Here is a 20,785-nt window from a genome sequence, read left to right as displayed (position 1 = left end):
ATCATTGAAATTTCCAAAAGCAACTGTAATTTAATTACATATTTTCTCACAGTAATGTAACGGATTACAATTACGTACATTTTGTAATTAAATTACGTAACGTCGTTACATGTAATTCGTTACTCCCCAACACTGCTGATGATTCAGGGGTGGATGAGGCATGATCACCTCGTGATCAGGCAGCGCTGCATGAGGACAGAACAAGTTGAAAATCCTGTCTGGTTGTGAAAGTCCCTGTTACATGAACTCCGCTGTATTTCAGAGGTTGTTTACAATTTCTGACGTCTAAATGACAAACCGTGTAGCTCAAACGCATGACGCTTGAGGAAGCTAGCCAGAAAAATGTTCTATATTTATCTCCTTCGTCTGAATAAGGAAAGAACTTTGACTTTCCACAGACAGTGTTTCTTTGAATGAGGTGGAGGACAAAAGGGGTTGAGCAACTCCAACAAAAATGGTATGTGTTTGCACTGGGTCGCAGGTATGCTAAATCAACCACTGACCCAGCACTTCAAACCTTCCATTTCCTGAGCAGGTGTTACTGGTTCATAGGACAACATTAAGTAAGTTTTTGGGAGGGTAGGATAACATTTCTTCAAATCCATCTCAAAACAATACTATGCTCATACATAATTGAATTGGGACTTGTTCAAGTTGTTCCTGCTGTCCCTACTGTCCACAAGAAAATCCCCATCTATCCACTACATGTCAACGATGGAGTCACATCTTCGTTCAGGGCGAAAACAAAAAAACATTGGGTTAATCTGAGGCTTTAACCATCTGTCTGAGAGAAATCTAGGTGTTATCTTTTAAAGTTACGGCTTTTTTAGAATGAATCACCCTTCTGTGCTTCCACTGACAGTGTTTTCTTGCTGAGCCATGACGGAGCGCAAGTGACACAAAGGAAGAGTTTGGTATTTACTTTAACTGTGTTCATCCAGTTAGGACTGCTGAGTCCTATGCTGCTCATATCAGCTTTAGCTTGAAGACCGACTTCAATGAAAATCAAGTTGTTAACCTGTCCAAACTATGTTTTTTTATATAACATAAGACGTATCATGAGCAAAATATCCAGACAGCGCTACGGCTTTAGAACTGCAGTGTACCAGGTGGTCTACAAAATACTGATTCAGACATCTGAGGTTTCATGGTTGAGGTTTTAAAGCCACATGGACAAAAAAAACTTCAAATATGTCATTGTTTAAAGGGGTTTAATAAATGCCAGACAGGGACTTTAACTAAGAATTAATCAGTTATTCATGTACAAATTGAGGACTGTTTGAGAAAGACTTTAAAAAGTCATATTTCTTCCACACCCCTTACAACCCAAGTTAATTTTTAGTTTATTTTTTAGTGTTTTAGTTTTTAGTGTTTCCTACCATCTTCTTCGAGAACAGCATCCGGGTTGGTAGCTCCAGCTGCTGTGGGCCACACCAGATCTGATACTGACTTTGCAGAAGTCAGGATATTTTTTGATTAGGGCTTGGTTAGATGCCAAAAAAAGGTTTGTCGCCAACACAGACGGAAGATATTTTCATGTTTTGTTCTACGACATAAAACCCATCAGTAAATACATAAGGTGTCCCGAATTTCCATTTTTAGGTCTTCAAAGCTTCAGTGTGAGTTACATGAGAATATTTTAAGCTCAGTGTTGGTGACGTCGAAGTCATTATTAGGATTTAGGATTATGGCGACTCTACTCTGTCTACCTGTGCATATTCAGGGATATTCCAAAAACGAGACTGTGGTTATAATTTCCGAAAGGAAGAAATGTTTAAAAAAACATATGTGAGAACAAGTGCAAAGCAGCATTGTGTTTCTTTTGTTGGGATTAATGTATGGAGTAATTGGGCCAAGAGCAAAAAGACTGTAAAACTTTAATTCAATTTAAAACTCTTTTGAAGATATCATTTATAAAAAAATATGTTGAGAATGGATGCTAAGGATGCAAAAATTAAGAAGATTTTTTCTTTTCTTCTTTGGGACGATCTGAAAATAAAAAATGTATGAGTGCATGCATAAGACAAGGGCAGCTTATATTATTTATGTTTGTAAATACACTGGGATAGGCGCAATAAGCTTAGCTTCTGCCTATTCCATTTCAGACTTGATGTTTATCTATGTCTTTATCTGTTAAATGTTTAAATGTCTGAATAAATAAAATAAATCTGATCTGATCTGATCTGAAAATCTGATCATCACACTCACACTGTTTCTTCACTCACCTTTACTAGCTTTGATAAAATCATATTTTGACTGTTGTATCATGCTGAGAACAGTCTGATCTGCCTGTCATTGTCAGTGACATCATCAAGAACTCTAAGACCGAATCTGTCCACCACAATCTTATATAAAGAAATTTGGGAAGCTGTTGCCACAATCTAGGATACATAAAGCAACGTGAGTTCAGTCGCTCATGCTTATTAAATCATGTTGGACTATATACCATTACAGTAAATAGAAACTAACCTTGTGTAAATAGCTGTTTAATAGTTAAAGATATGGCTGTACGAAGCGCTGCAGTTCCATTCAATCATTAATCTGTATGGCTGCTTATGAAAGAAGAGTACATTTAATTCTACATATTATACCATTGATACGACGTTACCTCTTAGTTGTGGAAAAACGTCACGTTCACATCCAGCAGAACGACACCGACTGAGCTGTATCTCTGTCCATCTAAAGGATGATAAGAGTGTAAAGATGTAATCATACAATCTATATGCAGGCTGAAAAAAAAATGAAAATATGAGGCTTCTTTTTTTTAAAATCTAATGATGCATGTTGTACGTGTGAAGAAATAACAGTTTGGAAGTTATGTCACGGACACCAGCGTACAGCTGGTTGAAGTTAACCAACCAGCTAACCAGCTAGCTTTGTCTTCATCGCCCCCTAGCCCAGATATCTCCCCCTCTTGGTTGTCCAAAGCTAATGTTTTGGATCAGTGCCAGGGCTCTGCACTCCATTAGCTCCACAACTAACTGAGCTAACTAGCTAATGGCAGCTACATTTAGCAGTTACTCTGGTAAAATGCTGCTCTCTATTAATGGGGGTTTGACAGTCGTGCAGTTTCTTACACCAGTGAACCAATTATCCTTCTGAAACTGTTAGATGTTAATCAGCAAGTGATGACTTTTGGTGTAAAACTTGATTGAACTGATTCTGCTTCAACTGACACACTGAAACAATGCATGAGGTACCTACATGTACAAATCCAGCCAAAAACAGAATTTGGCATCTTTCGTGTCTGTCTTATAAAAGCTTTACAACAGTAAAACTAAATTGAGATTATTTTAGGAAATCTTTTCTTTAAGTACAAACAAATAAAGCTTCACCAGCTTTGAGCTGCTTAGAAACAGCTTGTATTGTTTCATTTGAAGAAGTTATATGAACCTAAAAAAAGCAAAAAAATACTTTCAGGCTTTCAACCAGAACTACATAAAGCACAAAGCTCAGACGACTGCTGGAGGTAATTTGACTTAAATATTTTTAAGACATTCATGCTAATCATGCTTCTTTTGGTTTCACACCCCTACACTGCCAGTATTCTACAAATCTCCTCTTATGTGACAGAGGATACACAAAATGCTTTGATTGACTGGATTCAATTAGTATCTGGTTTTACTACCCGAGGTATATCTCTTCAGTAATTTAGTCATTTCTTACTTAACACCAGGCAGGAATAACTTTAGGGGTATACAGTTAAGTTAGCGCCAAGAATGCAGCTATGAGGAAACGATACATCTTTTCTAATCTCGATCTTCAGTTGTGACGGACGGAAAACTTCCATCTGATCAACTGAGTTACACGTTCGTCACTACTTGTGCACTTCAAGGAAAGATGACTATTATTTTGACTGTTCTGGAAACCAAACCTGAATATCATGTGCTCAATCTGCCTTTTCCTATCAGGTTTATCTAGATTCTCATGTGTTAATGCAGAAACAATCTGCTCCAGCTCGTTTTTGGCACTGAAATGACCAAACAGCTGTCTATTTCCTCTTCTTGAAAAGGCCTTTGTTCATGACGTACACAAAGGTGTCTTTTTACATCTACACTTTGGCAATGCAAAGCAGTTTTATTCAAACATATTTCCATACACAGCAGTGTTTCCCACACGCAGACTTTGCTGTGGCAGGCCAACCAAGAATAATTGGCATTTTTTTATCCGTCTAAGAGAACAACACGGTCCTCGATCAACTAACTAGTGAACAATCTGCCCTGGCTCTACCCTCCCCGTCTACAGATACTGGAACGGTACCATGTTGGTTTCTCCGGTGGCTCGCCTGCTGTTGTGAAAACGGCATCACGGGTGAAAAATTCCAATACAAATTGCTTCGGATGACTTCATAAACCAAACTGATGACAAAGAAAGTCAACAGAGCACATACGTACTAGGCGACAGAAACAGAAAAGCAAGGCGAGCCTGTATATGTGCATTAAGATGGACAATTAAAGCAACACTATAATGATGGAGGCAAACTTTGTAGATTTGTGGGTCTCATTCTCACATCTTTAACTACGGACACTTCCCATTATGTGAGAAACACTGAACAGAGGTATGGTTAATAACACACAAAAGATCTAAAACTAAAATTAAAAAGAGCAAAATCAAAGAGAAAAAAGGGTTAAAAGGGAATGAATGACAACAAGGCCTTGTGTTTTAAAAACATTCAGTTAAAAGCATGTGAAAACAATAAAGTTTTCAGTCTGGATTGTCAAGAAAACGTTCATCCAAAAATAAAATAAAATTTGTCATTGTCTACTCACCCTCTTGCCAATAGAAAGTTAGTTGAAGTTTTGTACACTGCAAAACATTTCTGGAGCTTCACAACGTAACAGTGTTCTGGCAATCTCCTAAACAACTGAAGAAGAACTTGTTTGAAGATGGGGAAAAAAACTAAAAAAAAAAAAAATGGCTCCAGACAGCTCATCTGGTGTAATCCAAGTCTTTGGAAGCTCCGAGATCCCAAGTTAATTTCAAGGATGTCATGTATATCCTCGAGGGCAGTTGAGCTCATGCACCCACCCAATGCTTTTAATATTTTAGCTTAAAACGAGCAGCAGGGAAAAAAACAGTTCTTTACAAATAAAATCATCTGGAGTTTTCATTTTTTTCAGTCCCCATCCACTTCAATTGTTTAGGAGACTGCTGTGATGCTGTTTGGCTGTCAGGGTTCAGAAATGTTTGGATTTGGATTTTTGGACTACAACTATTCTTCCGACTCTCCAATTGTTTGAGGGTGAATCGCATTTTGACACAGTGTTAAAAAAAAACTACATGCATGACCAAATCTAAATGTAGTGACAAGACGAGAATGTGCAATGTAAGACAACTACAAAAGATATACTGTATATATTTTGAATAACTGTTTCATCATTTCAAAAATGTCCTATTTAAATCTGTATTTTAATGCGTGATATTAAGAATTTGTAGTCAATCTACCTATAACTGTGGTAGTAGAAAGAAGTTCAGAACTTTGTAGAATTTGTTGTAAGTCATAATCTAACTAGAGCAGGAGTAAATGTGAGTTCACTGAAATTCGGATTTCTCATGAGGGTATAAAGGTTAACAAAATGATCCCTTTCCTTCATACTTTGATAACAGAACACAGAAATATTTTTCTTTTTACAAAACGTTAATACAGAGGCTATGTAAAAATCTTTTTAGTCGATTATTCATAGTAAAACAGGGTTTCTGCAGGTTTGAACAAGTCAAGTTTAAGACTTTTTAAGACCTTTTTAAGACCATTTTGAACAAAATTTAAGACCTACACGAAGTACAAAAAAGTAAGGAAAAATCCAGTCCCAGAATTACTTTAAAAAATAACCAAATCTATTGCCATTCACAGAGCTACTCAAACAAAGAATGGTAAGTAAATAAAGTATAAGTAAACACCCTTCTTTCCTCTGAGAACCCGGATGTTGTAAAATAATTTATTTACTTGTGACATAAGTCAAAGAAGTGTGGCATGATGTGGCTTTGAAAAATACAGATTCATGGATGACCTATTTTTGTCTGCACATACAAACTCATGCCTAACCTGAAACTCAATTAAAACAGAATGTGGTTCTGTGGTTGCATTTGTTTGCGTCAGTGCATAAATTCCATTCCTACATGTCTGCTTGGAGTTGGCAACATCAGTCGGACTAGCTTCTCAAGATTAACTGACGCTGATGGGTGGTTAAGACACGTACTTATCACGCTGAACAAAAATGACACAGACACAGAGTGAGATAGGAGAAGTCAGTGATCAGATGTCAAGTCTGACTGGCTTTTAATGTAAGTCATTACAGGAAACGCTGCGTGTAGCGGATGAACAAGTGGAGCTGGATTTTTGTGGCCTCTTCGTTCTTGAAAGCAAACAAGTCATTGACCTCAGCTGCAAAGGACAAACAGTATTCTGTTGAAAAGCCTTCCGTTACAGGTCACAGCAGCCAGTGTAGCGCAAATTGATGAATGCACTGTCAGTGAAATGGCTGCAGAGTCTTGAAACACCGGTTGATTATCTGTATTAACGGTGGAGTAAGAAATGATTCTCAGGTTGTGGATGTTTCAAGGAAAATAAGTGCAGTTATCTTGAAAGTAGACAGAATAAGGCAAACTTTAAAACCTTTCGAGAAAGAGCTCAAGAAGACCAAAAAACAAAATAGTTTAAGATCAGATCAAAGAAAAGCCTCCATTAAAACCGAACAGAACTTCACACAAACTTGGCAAAAGACTTCTATCAGTTCCTCATCTTGCCCAACCCTTGTGTGGTATGCCAGTGATGTGAAATGTAATTAACTACCGGTTCTCAACTTGAATGAACCCCTCACCTTGAATATCCATTGCTTACCTTATAACTCATGGTTTAGCATTTCTTTCTTTTTTTTTCATACACATCTATGACCTTAATTTAACACAATATTGTCTGCTTAACATGAGACCTGGCCAAAACTGAGGGTCATAGTTGGGGTCTTTCAATGTGGGGATGTCTGAGGTACTTTCCCCATGTGGAGAAGCAGCAGTAGCACCAATAGCAGGGCGTATTTTAGCTTCCTACCGACAGCCACCGAAAGTCCGACTCAAACAGCTGCAGGTAACCCACTGACAGGAGGCAAGTACCTCATACAGCCAACATCGAAAGACTGGAAATATCCCTTTAAGCCTTCACTTAGACAAATGATAGCGACTGCTGGGTGAGTGTCTTAAATGACAAAGACAGTTCAAACTTACATACACGCACAGCCCCACACATACTGGCAGGTGCCAACATTGACCACAGGGAACCATCCGTTGTACAAATTAATTAGGAAGTGCAGGTGACACAGATTGTTTATTTGTCTTTCACACCCTCACACAACTGTCATTATGTGTTGGCGAGGCAACACTTAAGGGTTAAATGGTCTGCACGCATGGGTGAACTGGAATTTAAAAGTGCATTGTGCTATAAGGGAATGATATGTTGAACAGAAGAGAAAGATCTTCGTTGACTGATTTTTTCTTTTATGCCTAAACAAACTGACTTTAAAAAGGACAACACAATTTCACTTTGTTTATATGTGTCAGACCCTGCCACCTTTCTAGCTTCAAACAGTGTTCTGTGGACCTCATTTTCCACTGAGAAGTGCTTGTGTATTCACTTCAGGAAAAGATATACACATCTGAGTTTGTATCTTTGCGTCATTAATATTGTAAATATTGAAATTCTGAGTTTAAATTTCTTCTCTAAAACTACATAGTGCCCAACATCTCCTTTTTCCCCGAATACTGATTGGGATGCTGATTACCATGGCAACAAAGCTCCGACACATTAGGGTCAGCCATGGTTTAGTTAAACTGCTCAAAAATGTCATCGTCCGTAGTACACAGTGTAGAAACAGCATACAAAAAAGGCACGCATGGGACTCTGTCCGTCATCATCGAAAATGGAAAAAAATGAGAGGCTATTTGCACAGCATTACTTTTCAATTTCAAGTCAAAGACAAACTTGCTGAGCCTGCCCGGCACTAATGTTGTTATAAGTTATATTTACACTGGTGTACAGTTCAGCTGGGAAGGCTCTAGTGTGTGTTAATCACATGGCATTCGAAGAAGTGACACCTGTGTTGCGTAGAAAGCTGCTTGTGTTTAAAACCTTAACTTGAAATTATCATATCGCAGACATGGCAATGTTGTCGTCTTTCTTCATAAAGCCACAGTTTGGCTCCTCCATCATCACGTTTCAAGCAGCGTTGAAGCACGAGTCCCACATAATTTGTTTTATGATGCGGAACCATCAGAAAAACATGCCAGCGTTGATCATAGAAACTGATACGCTTTGATGGATACGATCCCGATATATTAGACCACATGAAACCGGTTCATCCATCCTTGTGGCAGTCAAGAGTAAAAAGAACGGAGGAGGTCAATATTTGGTTTGTGTATTTGCGTTAAGACTTGTTGCTGTAAGTAAGCACAGTGCAAACGAACAGGCAGAATTTGGCGTTTATGGTTGTGCACTGTGCGTTTGTGTGACGCCATGTTGTGAACTTTAAACACTGAACACTTTCAGTTCGCCCAAAGGAGAAGCTGCTATGTTTGCACCGCTCGTGCTGGTCCTACTAGTGATGGTTTGTCCGCATTGATAGACAATTAACATTGAACAACTGGGATATGAGGCATGTGCTTGGAATAGTTTTTAATCTGGGGCACAAGACAAAACTGAATGATTACTAGTGAAAAATAATGACACAACCATGTGACAAGAGCCCCTGCCTCTGATCTGTGTTTCATGCCTTCCCTAGTAAGTTAAGCAGCCTGTATTACAAGTTTTAAACTAGTGAACAAGGTCAAATTACGTGTTAATGTGATTACCCACCACAACATCGGGTTTCTCCAAAAATGTAGTGTTTAAACTTTTTTTTTTCGCTACGACCGGCTGCTTTTTTCCCCCACCCACGACCCCTCTGGTCCACACTGCCAAGGCCTTAACACCCTCATTCAAATGAACAGGAGGTCCCTCGTGCCACTTCCTCACGCCAGCCTCTAGTCTCGACTAAGCAGACATTATTGACTGAATCTCAGTCTAAACACCTCTAGCCTCTATTTGATCATGTTCGAAAGTCTTTCAAATCACCTGAATGAGAAATGACAACAAACTTGTTAAAATAAGAGCTTATTTTGGATGAGCTACTCATCATACTTTACTTTCACTGTCTTGTGAGCATTATGCCACCTTTAAGACACATTGCATCAAGGTTGGAGTATTTGTGGTGCAACATACTGCGTAAGAATTCTATTGTTAAGCTAAAATATTACATTTGTCAGAGTTAAAAGAGCCCATGTCAGTTTGATATGAACAGAGATACTTCACTGCCATGACAACCAAACAGGTTTGACACAGTGGGGCAACCACAGAGCCTTTCATACAACATGACTCACAGTTAATGCCATTGTTTTCACCATGTGTATCAACATTATCCTGTTAGGGAACATCTATTAAATACCATTAATCAATTGGCTGTGTCAATTGACCATTGTGACTGTGCATGTTATTTTATTCTGCACTTTTATTGTTCATATCATTTACTGTTATTTTTTCATTTGTTCACAAAGGGAGTTTGTTTTTGTCAGACGAAGGTTAGAATACAACCCATGGCCCTTTGATGAACGTTGTCTAAGCTTTCTCAAATAAAGCCATTAAAGGGCCAAAAACATAAATAAAGCACAAGGCCTCTCATGACGTAAAAACACAAAAAATACCGTAGGCATATTAGATAATTAGTCCCCCCAGGAATCTGCAGAGAAAAAGTTTAAATTCCGCGGAGAGCAATTTTGATTCTGCGGAGAGCAATTCTTGATTCTGCAGCTTAAAAGTTAAAATTCCGAAACATTAAAAAAGAACATACTTTTTTAATGTAATAATGAATTAAATATTCTCATATGAAATTAATTGCACTGTAAAACATTGTGGAACCTACTATTACTGGTATTAAAATAATCAACAACAACATTTTCTTTGTCCCTGTTGGGCAGATTTATTTGCAACATAAAAAGTGCAAAACTTTTGACCAAACTATGGGTGAAGGTTTAGGAAGAGAAAGTGCCTACTGCATACTGCAGATAGTAAATGTACAAATTCAGTTACAGCAATCAAATGCTGACATAAAATGTACAATCAAGTCGCCGGGATGAAAACTACATGCAAATACGCCACGGAAGGTCTTTGAATCTGCGGATGGCCGAGAAATCTGCGGTAATTTCCTCAATAGCGGAATCGCGGATTCCTGGGGGGACCAGATAATCAGTGATATGACACAATGCTATTTTACAACTTAAAGCACTAAGGCTATAGAATTGTGGTTTTTCTATATGCTGTGGGGCTAATGCCACTGGAACGGGTTTTAAAACCCAGACACAAGCATCTTTGCACTTTCAGTTCTCTCAAAGTCTGAATTAATTAAATCAAAACACCAAGATGCATCTATTCGCTAGTCTGTCTTTAGTTACAAACTATTCTAACTCTAACTTTACAACTTGTAGAATGACTACTTTACAATAAAGTGTGCACAGTAGGATGACACATGATGTTGGTGACGTTAACGTCATGCATCCACAATGCTGTCTGTTTATAGCCTCACTTCAGCTTTTTAATTTACATTTTTTCAAAAGATCATAAAAGTGCTGTTCATCTGTGTAGATTATCTTGCCAAACAAAATGTATGATTAAAAAAAGTTGTGTTTGCCACAGAGCTTATTTTCTGCAGTACACCAAAACCCCATGTGCTTTTTGGTTGATGGTCCCAGGCCAACACGATCTAACTAACAAATACGAACCAACAGCCTCTACCAACAAAAAACGTGTCAGCCCTGCAGCTCTCTTTCCTGGAGGCAGGGTGTGGGAAACATTTAAACAATTTACCTAATATTCAAGCATGGGGCTTGCAGAAAAGGAAGCTATCTGACCAGTGAACTTGTTTCTACTCATCCCCCTGATCTACTCACCCTAACTGGTTTTATGAGCTTCAAACCTAATCAACACACCGTTTCTTTTACCAAGTTGCACCACATTATACTGTAGAAAATATAATTAACCTCAAAGTCTATTTTGAATATTAAGACGTTATCTCACTAATTCAGACGTAAAAAGTAAAACAATTCAATTTTATGTGTGATTAATCCATTTGTTTGTTGCACTAGAAGATTGTTTAAAATAAAAAAAAATAAAAAAAAACCATTTTGGGTCCCTATCATGTACACTTGCAGGAAGAAATGTGGATAAAATCTCACAAAAGTCCTCTCCGGTGATCACACTTCTATATAATGTGCATCCCTAACCGAATAATTACCACAGTCCAATTACTACAGACTGACGGTTTGCAGTTGTCTGAACTTGCCTGAATAATTCTCAGGGAGCGTTCATGTGTATTAAAAGGCAACTGAACACAATTGTGATACTTGAGCCAATAGAAGTCACTGGCAAACCAGTTCTTGGCATTGTGCCACCAGTCTCATGACTGGTTTCATTTACCAAGTTAGACACGCACACACTCACACACAATATAGTCTTTACCTCTCATGGCAAAAAGACATTTCTTTAACATAATTGCACTGGAGGGACATGTGGAGAGGATGAAAGATTTGAAAACAAATGTTTTTTTGTTTTTTTTTTGCAGTCAAATCTCCAAATAAAGCTCCCTTTAGAACCTGTATTACATTTTGAGATAATCATTAAGCATCTCTAAAGCTTCAAACTCTTAACAATGTGTTGTACATTTTTAGAGTCATAATAACAATCAAAGATGTTGTTTCACATGACATGAATGTCTTCCAGTACAATCAGATATGAGAGCTGTCCGGTAAAGTCTGTGTTCATTTCCTTGTTCTCATCATGTTTGTTGCCTTACGAGCACTATGAGACATGCAGGAGAAGAATGCACTTAGCAACTGCAATTGCAAAGAAAGGGGGGGGGGGGGCGTTAAATGTGCAGTGACATGGCAAAATCTCTCCTGGGCTTTCCACACACGCCCTTGAGCCCCTATTCTCCACCCTCATCCATGATGTCAGGAGGTTTTTTTTTTTGTTTCTTTTGGGCTGTGATGTCTTGACTCAACCCATTAGTTTAAATAGTGACACAGTGCACACAGGTGTCACATCTTTACCTGGGATCCTGCTCAGAACATCTCCCTCGCAAGCAGTCCACCTGTACGCCACGCCTGACAGGATCCTCATTTCAAGGAACTGCACTGCTTTTCACTTCTTATCCCTATTTCTCCCATCACTGGAACTGAAGATAGGATCTACAGGTAGGCTAAAACGATCTTTACGTTAGACATTAATGTCTATTTATTATCTACACATGGTGGGATACCATATGGTGTGCATGTAATCAATGGAATATGGGTTTCTCTTCCAATCATATTAAAGTACTTAACCCTTCTTAAAGGTTTTTTTAATTCCCAAATGCCAACTATACTAAAAACTTAAAATAAAAGAACTGATGCATTATTAATGACAACGACAATTAATGATTATTGATAGGATAGGATAAATTTAATCTTGTGTGTAAAATGTATATCCCAAATTATAATTTGATTTTTCGTACAGTGAGCTATATTATATGTTATGTTCATGATAACTTTTGTTTGTACTACAAAATGATAATTGATCATTTTTATGATTAGACTGTAAAATGTTTACACATGTTAAAAAAAGCTCATCACAATTTCCCAAAGCAACATCTTCAAATTGCTTCTTTTGATCCTCAGGAATCCCTTGTGCAACAGTTTTGTTCACGCATGAGACTCAAAAAGCAAGTCTGCCCGAAGTGTGACACACCCAACTGGGAGTGCAGACAGGAACTTTTGAACAAATACTAGTCTATAATCATATTTGGTAAATTTCTATAGCAACCTCACTTCATTTATTTTTGTGACTTTTTTAAACAATTGAATTTTGTGTGTAAATATTTATATTTTTGGTCCCCAAAAATAATGCTACACATTTAATTTGACAAATATTGCATATCCATGCACATGCATATATGCACCCATATCCCAATATCCCCAACTAATTTTGAGAAGTGTCGTAAGCATCTACAAGCGTTACAAACCTGGGATTTGTACTTACCACAGTGGTGTTGAACTCAAAAACTGTGGGAGGGCGCCAAATCCTACAAAATGCCAACTTCTATATATTGATGCTTTAAAGGATGAAAACATGTACCTGCACATTTTTTCCTGTTTTAAATTATTGACATAATGTGCTAAGAAATGCAACAAATTTATATACTGGTGCACCTAAATAAAAGAGGCAGCCACACCAGTGAAACATGTAAAAACTTCATTTACTAGGATAAATTACAAGGAAAAGCAGCAATTGATTACACAAGAAGCCTGGGGCCCAATAACATACAGTCCCATAATGATTTCCTGATTTATTTTGAATAGCCACAAGGGGGAGCTGGCATTTTTCCAGTCATTCCTTAGCCTGTCACCATCGCTATCATTTAATATGCTTCATGTAACATCCACTATATGTTGTGCTCAGCAACCACCCAAAGAGTAGGGCTGTGCAATTAATCGAATTTTGATCGTGATTCCGATTTTTGGGTGAAACAATCTTCAAACTAATATAATCGAGATGAAACGATTTATTTGGCATTTTTCGTTGTACAGTAGGCCTAGAGACACGCATGCACAATTCAGTCCCCCCCCCCCCCCCAAAGCATTCAACGCAGCCCTGCTGACTGGCACTCATCCACCAGATATGTGTCCACTGATGGGTTTCACTTTAGTCTATGTGTTAACTTCCACCAGGTCGCTGCGCTGCGTATCTGCTCCGTCCCAGCTCCGACAGTCCAGATCCCTCTGGACAGTTTCGCAGGACTTCTATTTCTGGCGGACCGGAGCCACGACGCAGCAGTTCAGCAGAATTTAGCACAGAGCAGACAGGAAGTCATGCACCGAAACAACAAGATAACATCCGGTCACTTTTCAAAATAAAACACTCCAGCACCAGCACAAAAATCTATAAAAAGGGACAAATACAAGCTCTTCAGCTCATCCTCGGGTCGGGAACAGTTTGTGTTGTTGTTTTTATAACACATACCAATAACTGTGGTTGCGAGTGATTATCGTGGGCACTCCTCTGTCTCGCGACGGCAGATGTCAGTACTGCGCTGTGGCAGACTCAAAACGCAGCAGGTGGGGGTGGCCGGATGGCTGAGGGCGGAGCAGCTTTAACGCCGCAGCATAAGAAAATAACAGCTGCCATTGGATACTTATTGCAATAGATTTTATTTGATATTCTAAGTTTATTTATCTTATTCATCTAATGTTTTATAGAAATTGCAGAACATTTGGATACATATTTGTAAATTATTTTCGATTTGAACATTTTGAATCTTTCGATTTGAACATTTTGTGTATTTTTTAAGGGGAAATTTCAAAGTCCTCAGTTACAAGTGTTATTGTTTTTTTTTTTTTGGAAAGCAATGCTAAATAAATGCATCATGTTTCCAAACTCAAAAACACTTGTTTAACTAATCATGATTTAAATATTGACCAAAATAATTGTTATTATGATTTTTTCCATAATCGAGCAGCCTTACCAAAGAAAGTAACTTCCCACTAGATGATTTTGTGACATGTTCACGAAAACAGTGCTGTGACTGTTACCTAAATATTAGGTTTATTGGGTATAATGTTGACTAAAATAATTCACCTTTAAATCTGGTCATCTGATACAATCTTTTTACCTGACTACTCTAGCTATGGACAACAGACTAGTCCTCACAGTCCTGCTCGTGACACTGTCGTGGCTATCCGTGGGCACCTACGCGCAAAGCACGGCCACGAGCGCAGCACCAGGAAACAACATGACCACGGCATCAGGAAACATGACCACGGCACCAGGAAACAACATGACCACAGCACCAGTAAACATGACCACGGCACCAGGAAACAACATGACCACAGCACCAGTAAACATGACCATGGCACCAGGAAACAACATGACCACAGCACAAGTAAACATGACCGCAGCACCAGTAAACATGACCACAGCACAAGTAAACATGACCGCAGCACCAGCGGCTTCCCCACTGACAGCCAACACCACAGTGGAAAATCTTGAGGTGAGAGATAGGGATAGTGGAACAGAACAAAATCGGATCATGTATGGTCTCCTTTATCAATACGATTGAAATATTTCTTGTCTCTCTTGCAGACAACTATTAACAGAACAGGATGTGGGACCGAGCAGCTCTGTGCAGCTGAGCCTGCTTCGTGCGACCCCGCTGTTGCAGGATCATGCTTCTTTCTCTCTGCTAGGCAGACGAGCGGTCAAAATTTTGAGTTTGGGCTCTCAGGAGAGGCAGATGGCTACATCGCTGCCACACTGTCAAGTGACAGCAATTTGGTATGTCAAGTTCTGTCACAGATGAAAGTACAATGAAGTCTAACCCCGAGTGAGAGTTTGCTCTGAAGACGTATGTCTAAACAGATTTTATTTATCCATTCTGGTTTTGCACTGCAGGGCGGCAACGACACAACCTACATCTGTGCGAACAACAACAGTGTTGTGGCATTCTTTTCTGCTCTCCTCAACAATGGCATGCTGACACTGTCAGAGGTGAGTTCTACTTTGCCCACACTATAAGTGACATGATATATCCATTAGACTGTTGTAGCCTACTTTCTCAATATTGAAGGAATATACATTGGTACTACTTATTATCATCAGTAATGTGAACATAATGATGAAGTGGGTAAAGCCAAGTATAAGAACATGTCTAGCAAATTGAGAAAATCACATCATGGCATTTAAAACCAGGAAAACACTTGTGACGACATCCAGATATTGAGAAGAGGGGTCTCATATCACGATATCCATATAATATTCATACATCACCCAGCTAATCTAGTGTGGATACAACCCCATTTTTTTTTTAAGTCAGCAATTTATTTGTATGCACAGAATGCCTCATACATCCTTTGGGAAACTGCTGCTCAAGCAATATCACAGCAGGAAACATTTGCTGTTATCATACAACACTGAAAACTCATCGTCTTCTTTGTCATCTGTTATTTCTCTCCAGCTGAATGTGAACAACGTGAGGGGCAGGGTCACTGGAAATAGGATCCAGTGTACATTTGCTGCCACCGTACCAGATACTAGTGTAACTTCTAGATCAAACAGAGCATCAAGTCTAGCACTCGCAATCTCCACTGGACCTTTCAACAGCAGTAAGATAACGTCCTATAGATACACATTACATAAGACACCTGTCACAAACACCATGATAGATAATGTGTTGAACTTTTTACACATGCTTAAAAAACAATATATATGATCTTTTTGTCTTTCGCTTGCACTCTCAGCTTCTGGTGCTCTGGGAGCCCCAGCCACCCGACTACAGAGTCCTGTTGTAAACCTGGCCAATCCTAACACCACCATCGACAATCAGGTTCTAAACACTACCAATGCCACCGCTTCCTCTTCCAACATGACCACACAAGCTGGAGACAACACGACCACAGCATCAGCGGCTCCCCCACTGACATCCAACACCACAGTGGAAAGTCTTGAGGTGAGAGATAGGAATAGCGGAACAGAACAGAATAGGATCATGTATGGTCTCTTTTATCAATGCTATTGAAATATTTCTCATCTCTCTTGCAGACAACTATTAACAGAACAGGATGTGGGACCGAGCAGCTCTGTGCAGCTGAGCCTGCTTCGTGCAACCCTGCTGTTGCAGGATCATGCTTCTTTCTCTCTGCTAGGCAGATGAGCGGTCAAAAGTTTGAGTTTGGGCTCTCAGGAGAGGCAGATGGCTACATTGCTGCCACACTGTCAAGTGACAGCACATTGGTATGTCAAGTTCTGTCACGGATAAAAGTACCTTTAAGTCTAACCCAGAGTGAGAGTTTGCTCTGAAGACGTATGTCTAAACAGGTTTTGTTCACCCATTCTGGTTTTGCACTACAGGGCGGCAATGACCAAACCTTCATCTGTGCGAACAACAACAGTGTTGTGGCATTCTTTTCTGCTCTCCTCAACAATGGCATGCTGACACTGTCAGAGGTGAGTTCTACTTTGCCCACACTATAAGTGACAAGATATATCCATTAGACTGTTGTAGCCCACTTTCTCAATATTTAAAGGAATATACATTGGTACTACTTATTATCATCAGTAATGTGAACATAATGATGAAGTGGGTAAAGCCAAGTATAAGAAATGTCTAGCAAATTGAGAAAATATCACATCATGGCATTTAAAACCAGGAAAACACTTGTGACGACATCCAGATATTAAGAAGAGGGGTCTCATATCACGATATCCATATAATATCCATACATCACCCAGCTAATCTAGTGTGGATACAACCCCATTTTTTTTTTTAAGTCTACACTTTATTTGTAAACACAGAATGCCTCATACATCCTTTGGGAAACTGCTGCTCAAGCAATATCACAGCAGGAAACATTTGCTGTTATCATACAACACTGAAAACTCATCGTCTTCTTTGTCATCTGTTATTTCTCTCCAGCTGAATGTGAACAACGTGAGGGGCAGGGTCACTGGAAATAGGATCCAGTGTACATTCGCTGCCACCGTACCAGATACTAGTGTAACTTCTAGATCAAACAGAGCAGCAAGTCTAGCACTCGCAATCTCCACTGGACCTTTCAACAGCAGTAAGCTAACATCCTATAGATACACATTACATAAGACACCTGTCACAAACACCATGATAGATAATGTGTTGAACTTTTAACACGTGCTTAAAAACAATATATATGGTCTTTTTGTCTTTCTCTTGCACTTTCAGCTTCTGGTGCTCTGGGAGCCCCAACCACCCGACTACTGAGTCCTGTTGTAAACCTGGCCAATCCTAACACCACCGTCGTCAATCAGATTTCGACAACCACCAACGCCCCCACCACTTCCTCTACCACCACTTCCTCTCCCATCACTTCCACTCCCACCGCTCCCACTCCCACCATGACCACCAACCACGCCATCACATTCCAGCAATCACTGATGCAAGGTAAGCGTTCAGTATGGGGTGGTTTTCCATGACAGAGCAATGCCATTTAAGAGGTTTAAAACTACAAGTGTTCGTGCAATGCCTTATTTCTGTTTTCTCGTCTTTCCCTACAGCCATGCTGATAGCTGCCGGTGTGCTGGCTCTCTTCATGCTATGAGGAACCCCTCATGAGTCAAGACAAGAAACTCGTTATTGACTTATTTAAATAAATGTCAGTGTTGCCTCTGTAGTCATTCAGCAGTGGTGAACCCTGCTATAATGAAAAAAATAGAAATTAATGTGATAAATTAGCCTTCCATTCCCACCAAACGCTAATAGGTATTTAGATTTAGCTCTCTTCAGCCGAAGTTAAACTGACCCAAAAATGACTCCCACCCACCACTGTTAACAAAGAATTACAGGGGAAACATCACATGTGTAATGGAATATAGTCTGTTAAGCATCTCGCAGGAGCTTGATTAAACACAGTTCAGCCCAGGTTATCAGGATTCGTTTTGTATCAACTCACAGCAGGGAAAGTAGGACTGGTGGAGGGGGGTCACTCTTTGACAGCCTTTCTGCAGACTGCTTTCACAACTGTAACAGGCTCTGAAACAAACAGGTGAATCCAATTTGAAGAATTTTTAATTGTAACTTGTGTTACTTGTTTTTGAATGTTTTCTGACCAAAGGACAGCTGGATTATTGTCTTAAAAGTTACTGAATTGCTGGCCAAACATCTATGACAGATGTACAAATAGCTACAATTAGACACAAATGGCAATTTAAATTACAATTACAACCATAAAGAGCCATACAGAAAATTTAGGGTTTGAGGTCTGGTTACCTTTTACTCCCACATTTATTAATGTCAGTAAAAACCTCATGATTCGGTAACAAGATCAGTTGGTAAATCACAACAGTGCATTCATGTCAAAACCTTTTGTCAAAAGCTGAAGTACTAATGAAGGACTTTTTTGTTAATCATGATGTTCTTTTGTTTCCCTACACAATGGTTAGATGTGACTTTTGTAAAGGACCATAATTATTTTTCATTTTGGGTGTGTCACTAGGCATTCACAATCAAAAAATATGTGTTGTCCTTTTGTGTCACTCACAGTGGTGTCAGAAAATGGCAGATATGTCCGTTTTCTCATTATGTTATTAGTATATTGATGTTATTCTCTTTAGTGTGAATGTACATATCTTGGATGTTTCATCAATGCTTTTACAATGAAGCCTTCACTGGCTGATATTTTCATGTGCGCATGTTATGAGTAAGTGCACATTCAAGTGAGCAGTTGCTTATAAAGAAAGTTATGATATGATACCAAATATTGGTGAAATTGATTTTGCATATTGCATTATGTAACAACTGCATTTTTATTACATATTTTTGAAATAAATATTTTACCCAAACTGATTATCTTTGTGGAATAAATAGGCTACATTAAAACTGACACTGAAATTATAGCAGCAGGCCTTCTTGGCATTTGTAACTTTCTTGATTTGAATTCCCGTGAAATATGTTTTCAGCATCAGTTCATTGGAATATGCTGACAAAAAGCAGTCGTATAATCAACAATCATATATGGGGATTTCAGAATATTCAAAAGGTAAAGATAGGACATGAAAGTATAGTGAAAGCATTAATGTGTTAATTACAGGATGACAAATACCAATTATTTAAAATGTTGAGCAATCTCTCGACTATGTTCTCTTGTATAATCATTAAGTTGTTTTGTTGCCTCCCAAAGCCCAAAAATAAATCCTCAAATGTCTTGTTTTGTCCACAGCCCACATTATTCATAAAGGAGTAAATAACACACACATTTTTGCACTTGAGAAGCTTATACCAGATTTTTTTTTCTTCTTGAAAAGTTACACAAACCAATTGTGAATCAAAATAAGTAGATGAGAAGTAATTGATTTACTGTTGCAGCTCTAGTTAATAACACAAATGTCCTTCATGTTACAGTCTAAATGACACCCTTATTTAAAGATCGCATTTATATTTTTAAATCCATTGACATACCAGTTTCTACAACGAAAATTTGTGTTATCAAAATTCACATTAACTGACTTTAAATTTGGCAAACAACAATCATAATGGAGTGGTGTAGGTATGATATAAAAAAGTACCTGCATCGAAACTGTTCCTTAATAAGTTTTTTTATTTTGTTGAAACAAAGTCTATACTTTCATATTTCTCTTTCTTACTCTGCATATTGCAACATAGGCCAACCACCTTCCTTGCGTTACCAGGTTAGTCTTTGACACTGCACTGTGACAGCAGACCCTCGTGTACAGCCAGCTGAAGTGTGAGTGAGACGCAGCCCACGCTTGGTACCTCCATATCATCCACTGCTTTTTTCATATTCCTTACGTTGTCATGTAAAATGACGTGGACGTGTTGCTTGTCTATTTCACGCGCTTTCAGCATCTCCTCAATTGCCTGTTTTACATGCTCAGCTGTATGAGACCCACCAAACTAGTGCGCACATTGTTACGCGAAAGTGGAATAGGCCTAAATGTAATGTAATGGCGAGATCGTAGGGCATACCGGGGATTCAAAAACTCCAGATCATGAAAAAAACCCTGATCCTCTACCACGGAGATGAGCTGGTTATCCAAAGCGATGAATTCAATTAGCCACTCTGTAATATTTTATCGTATCAAATGTGCAGTATTAAATGCAGCTCTTTTGTTTCCCCTCGCAAAAAGGTCATACTGCAGACGTTACATGTTGCCGTTGGACTACTTTCGCTCTCTAATTTAAATTAG

The 20,785-nt window shown here is 38.8% G+C and overlaps 1 protein-coding gene across 1 annotated transcript; it reads left to right on the top strand.

Annotated features, from left to right (window-relative positions):
* The first annotated feature begins 12,079 nt into the window (after positions 1-12,079).
* On the top strand, positions 12,080-19,783 carry LOC115589547 (mucin-5AC). The gene is made up of 11 exons (XM_030430496.1): positions 12,080-12,270; positions 14,737-15,101; positions 15,194-15,385; positions 15,503-15,598; positions 16,065-16,212; positions 16,348-16,556; positions 16,649-16,840; positions 16,958-17,053; positions 17,523-17,670; positions 17,805-18,023; positions 18,137-19,783. The coding sequence occupies exons 2-11, from the start codon at positions 14,739-14,741 to the stop codon at positions 18,178-18,180; spliced, it is 1,707 nt and encodes a 568-aa protein (XP_030286356.1). The 5' UTR covers positions 12,080-12,270; positions 14,737-14,738; the 3' UTR covers positions 18,181-19,783.
* The last annotated feature ends 1,002 nt before the right edge of the window (positions 19,784-20,785 follow it).

The sequence above is a fragment of the Sparus aurata genome, chromosome 10 (genome assembly GCF_900880675.1).
Source record: "Sparus aurata chromosome 10, fSpaAur1.1, whole genome shotgun sequence".
Classification (NCBI taxonomy): Eukaryota; Metazoa; Chordata; class Actinopteri; order Spariformes; family Sparidae; genus Sparus; species Sparus aurata.
The sequence above is the reverse complement of the archived record's forward strand: the minus strand, read 5'-3'. Positions and strand labels throughout refer to the sequence as shown.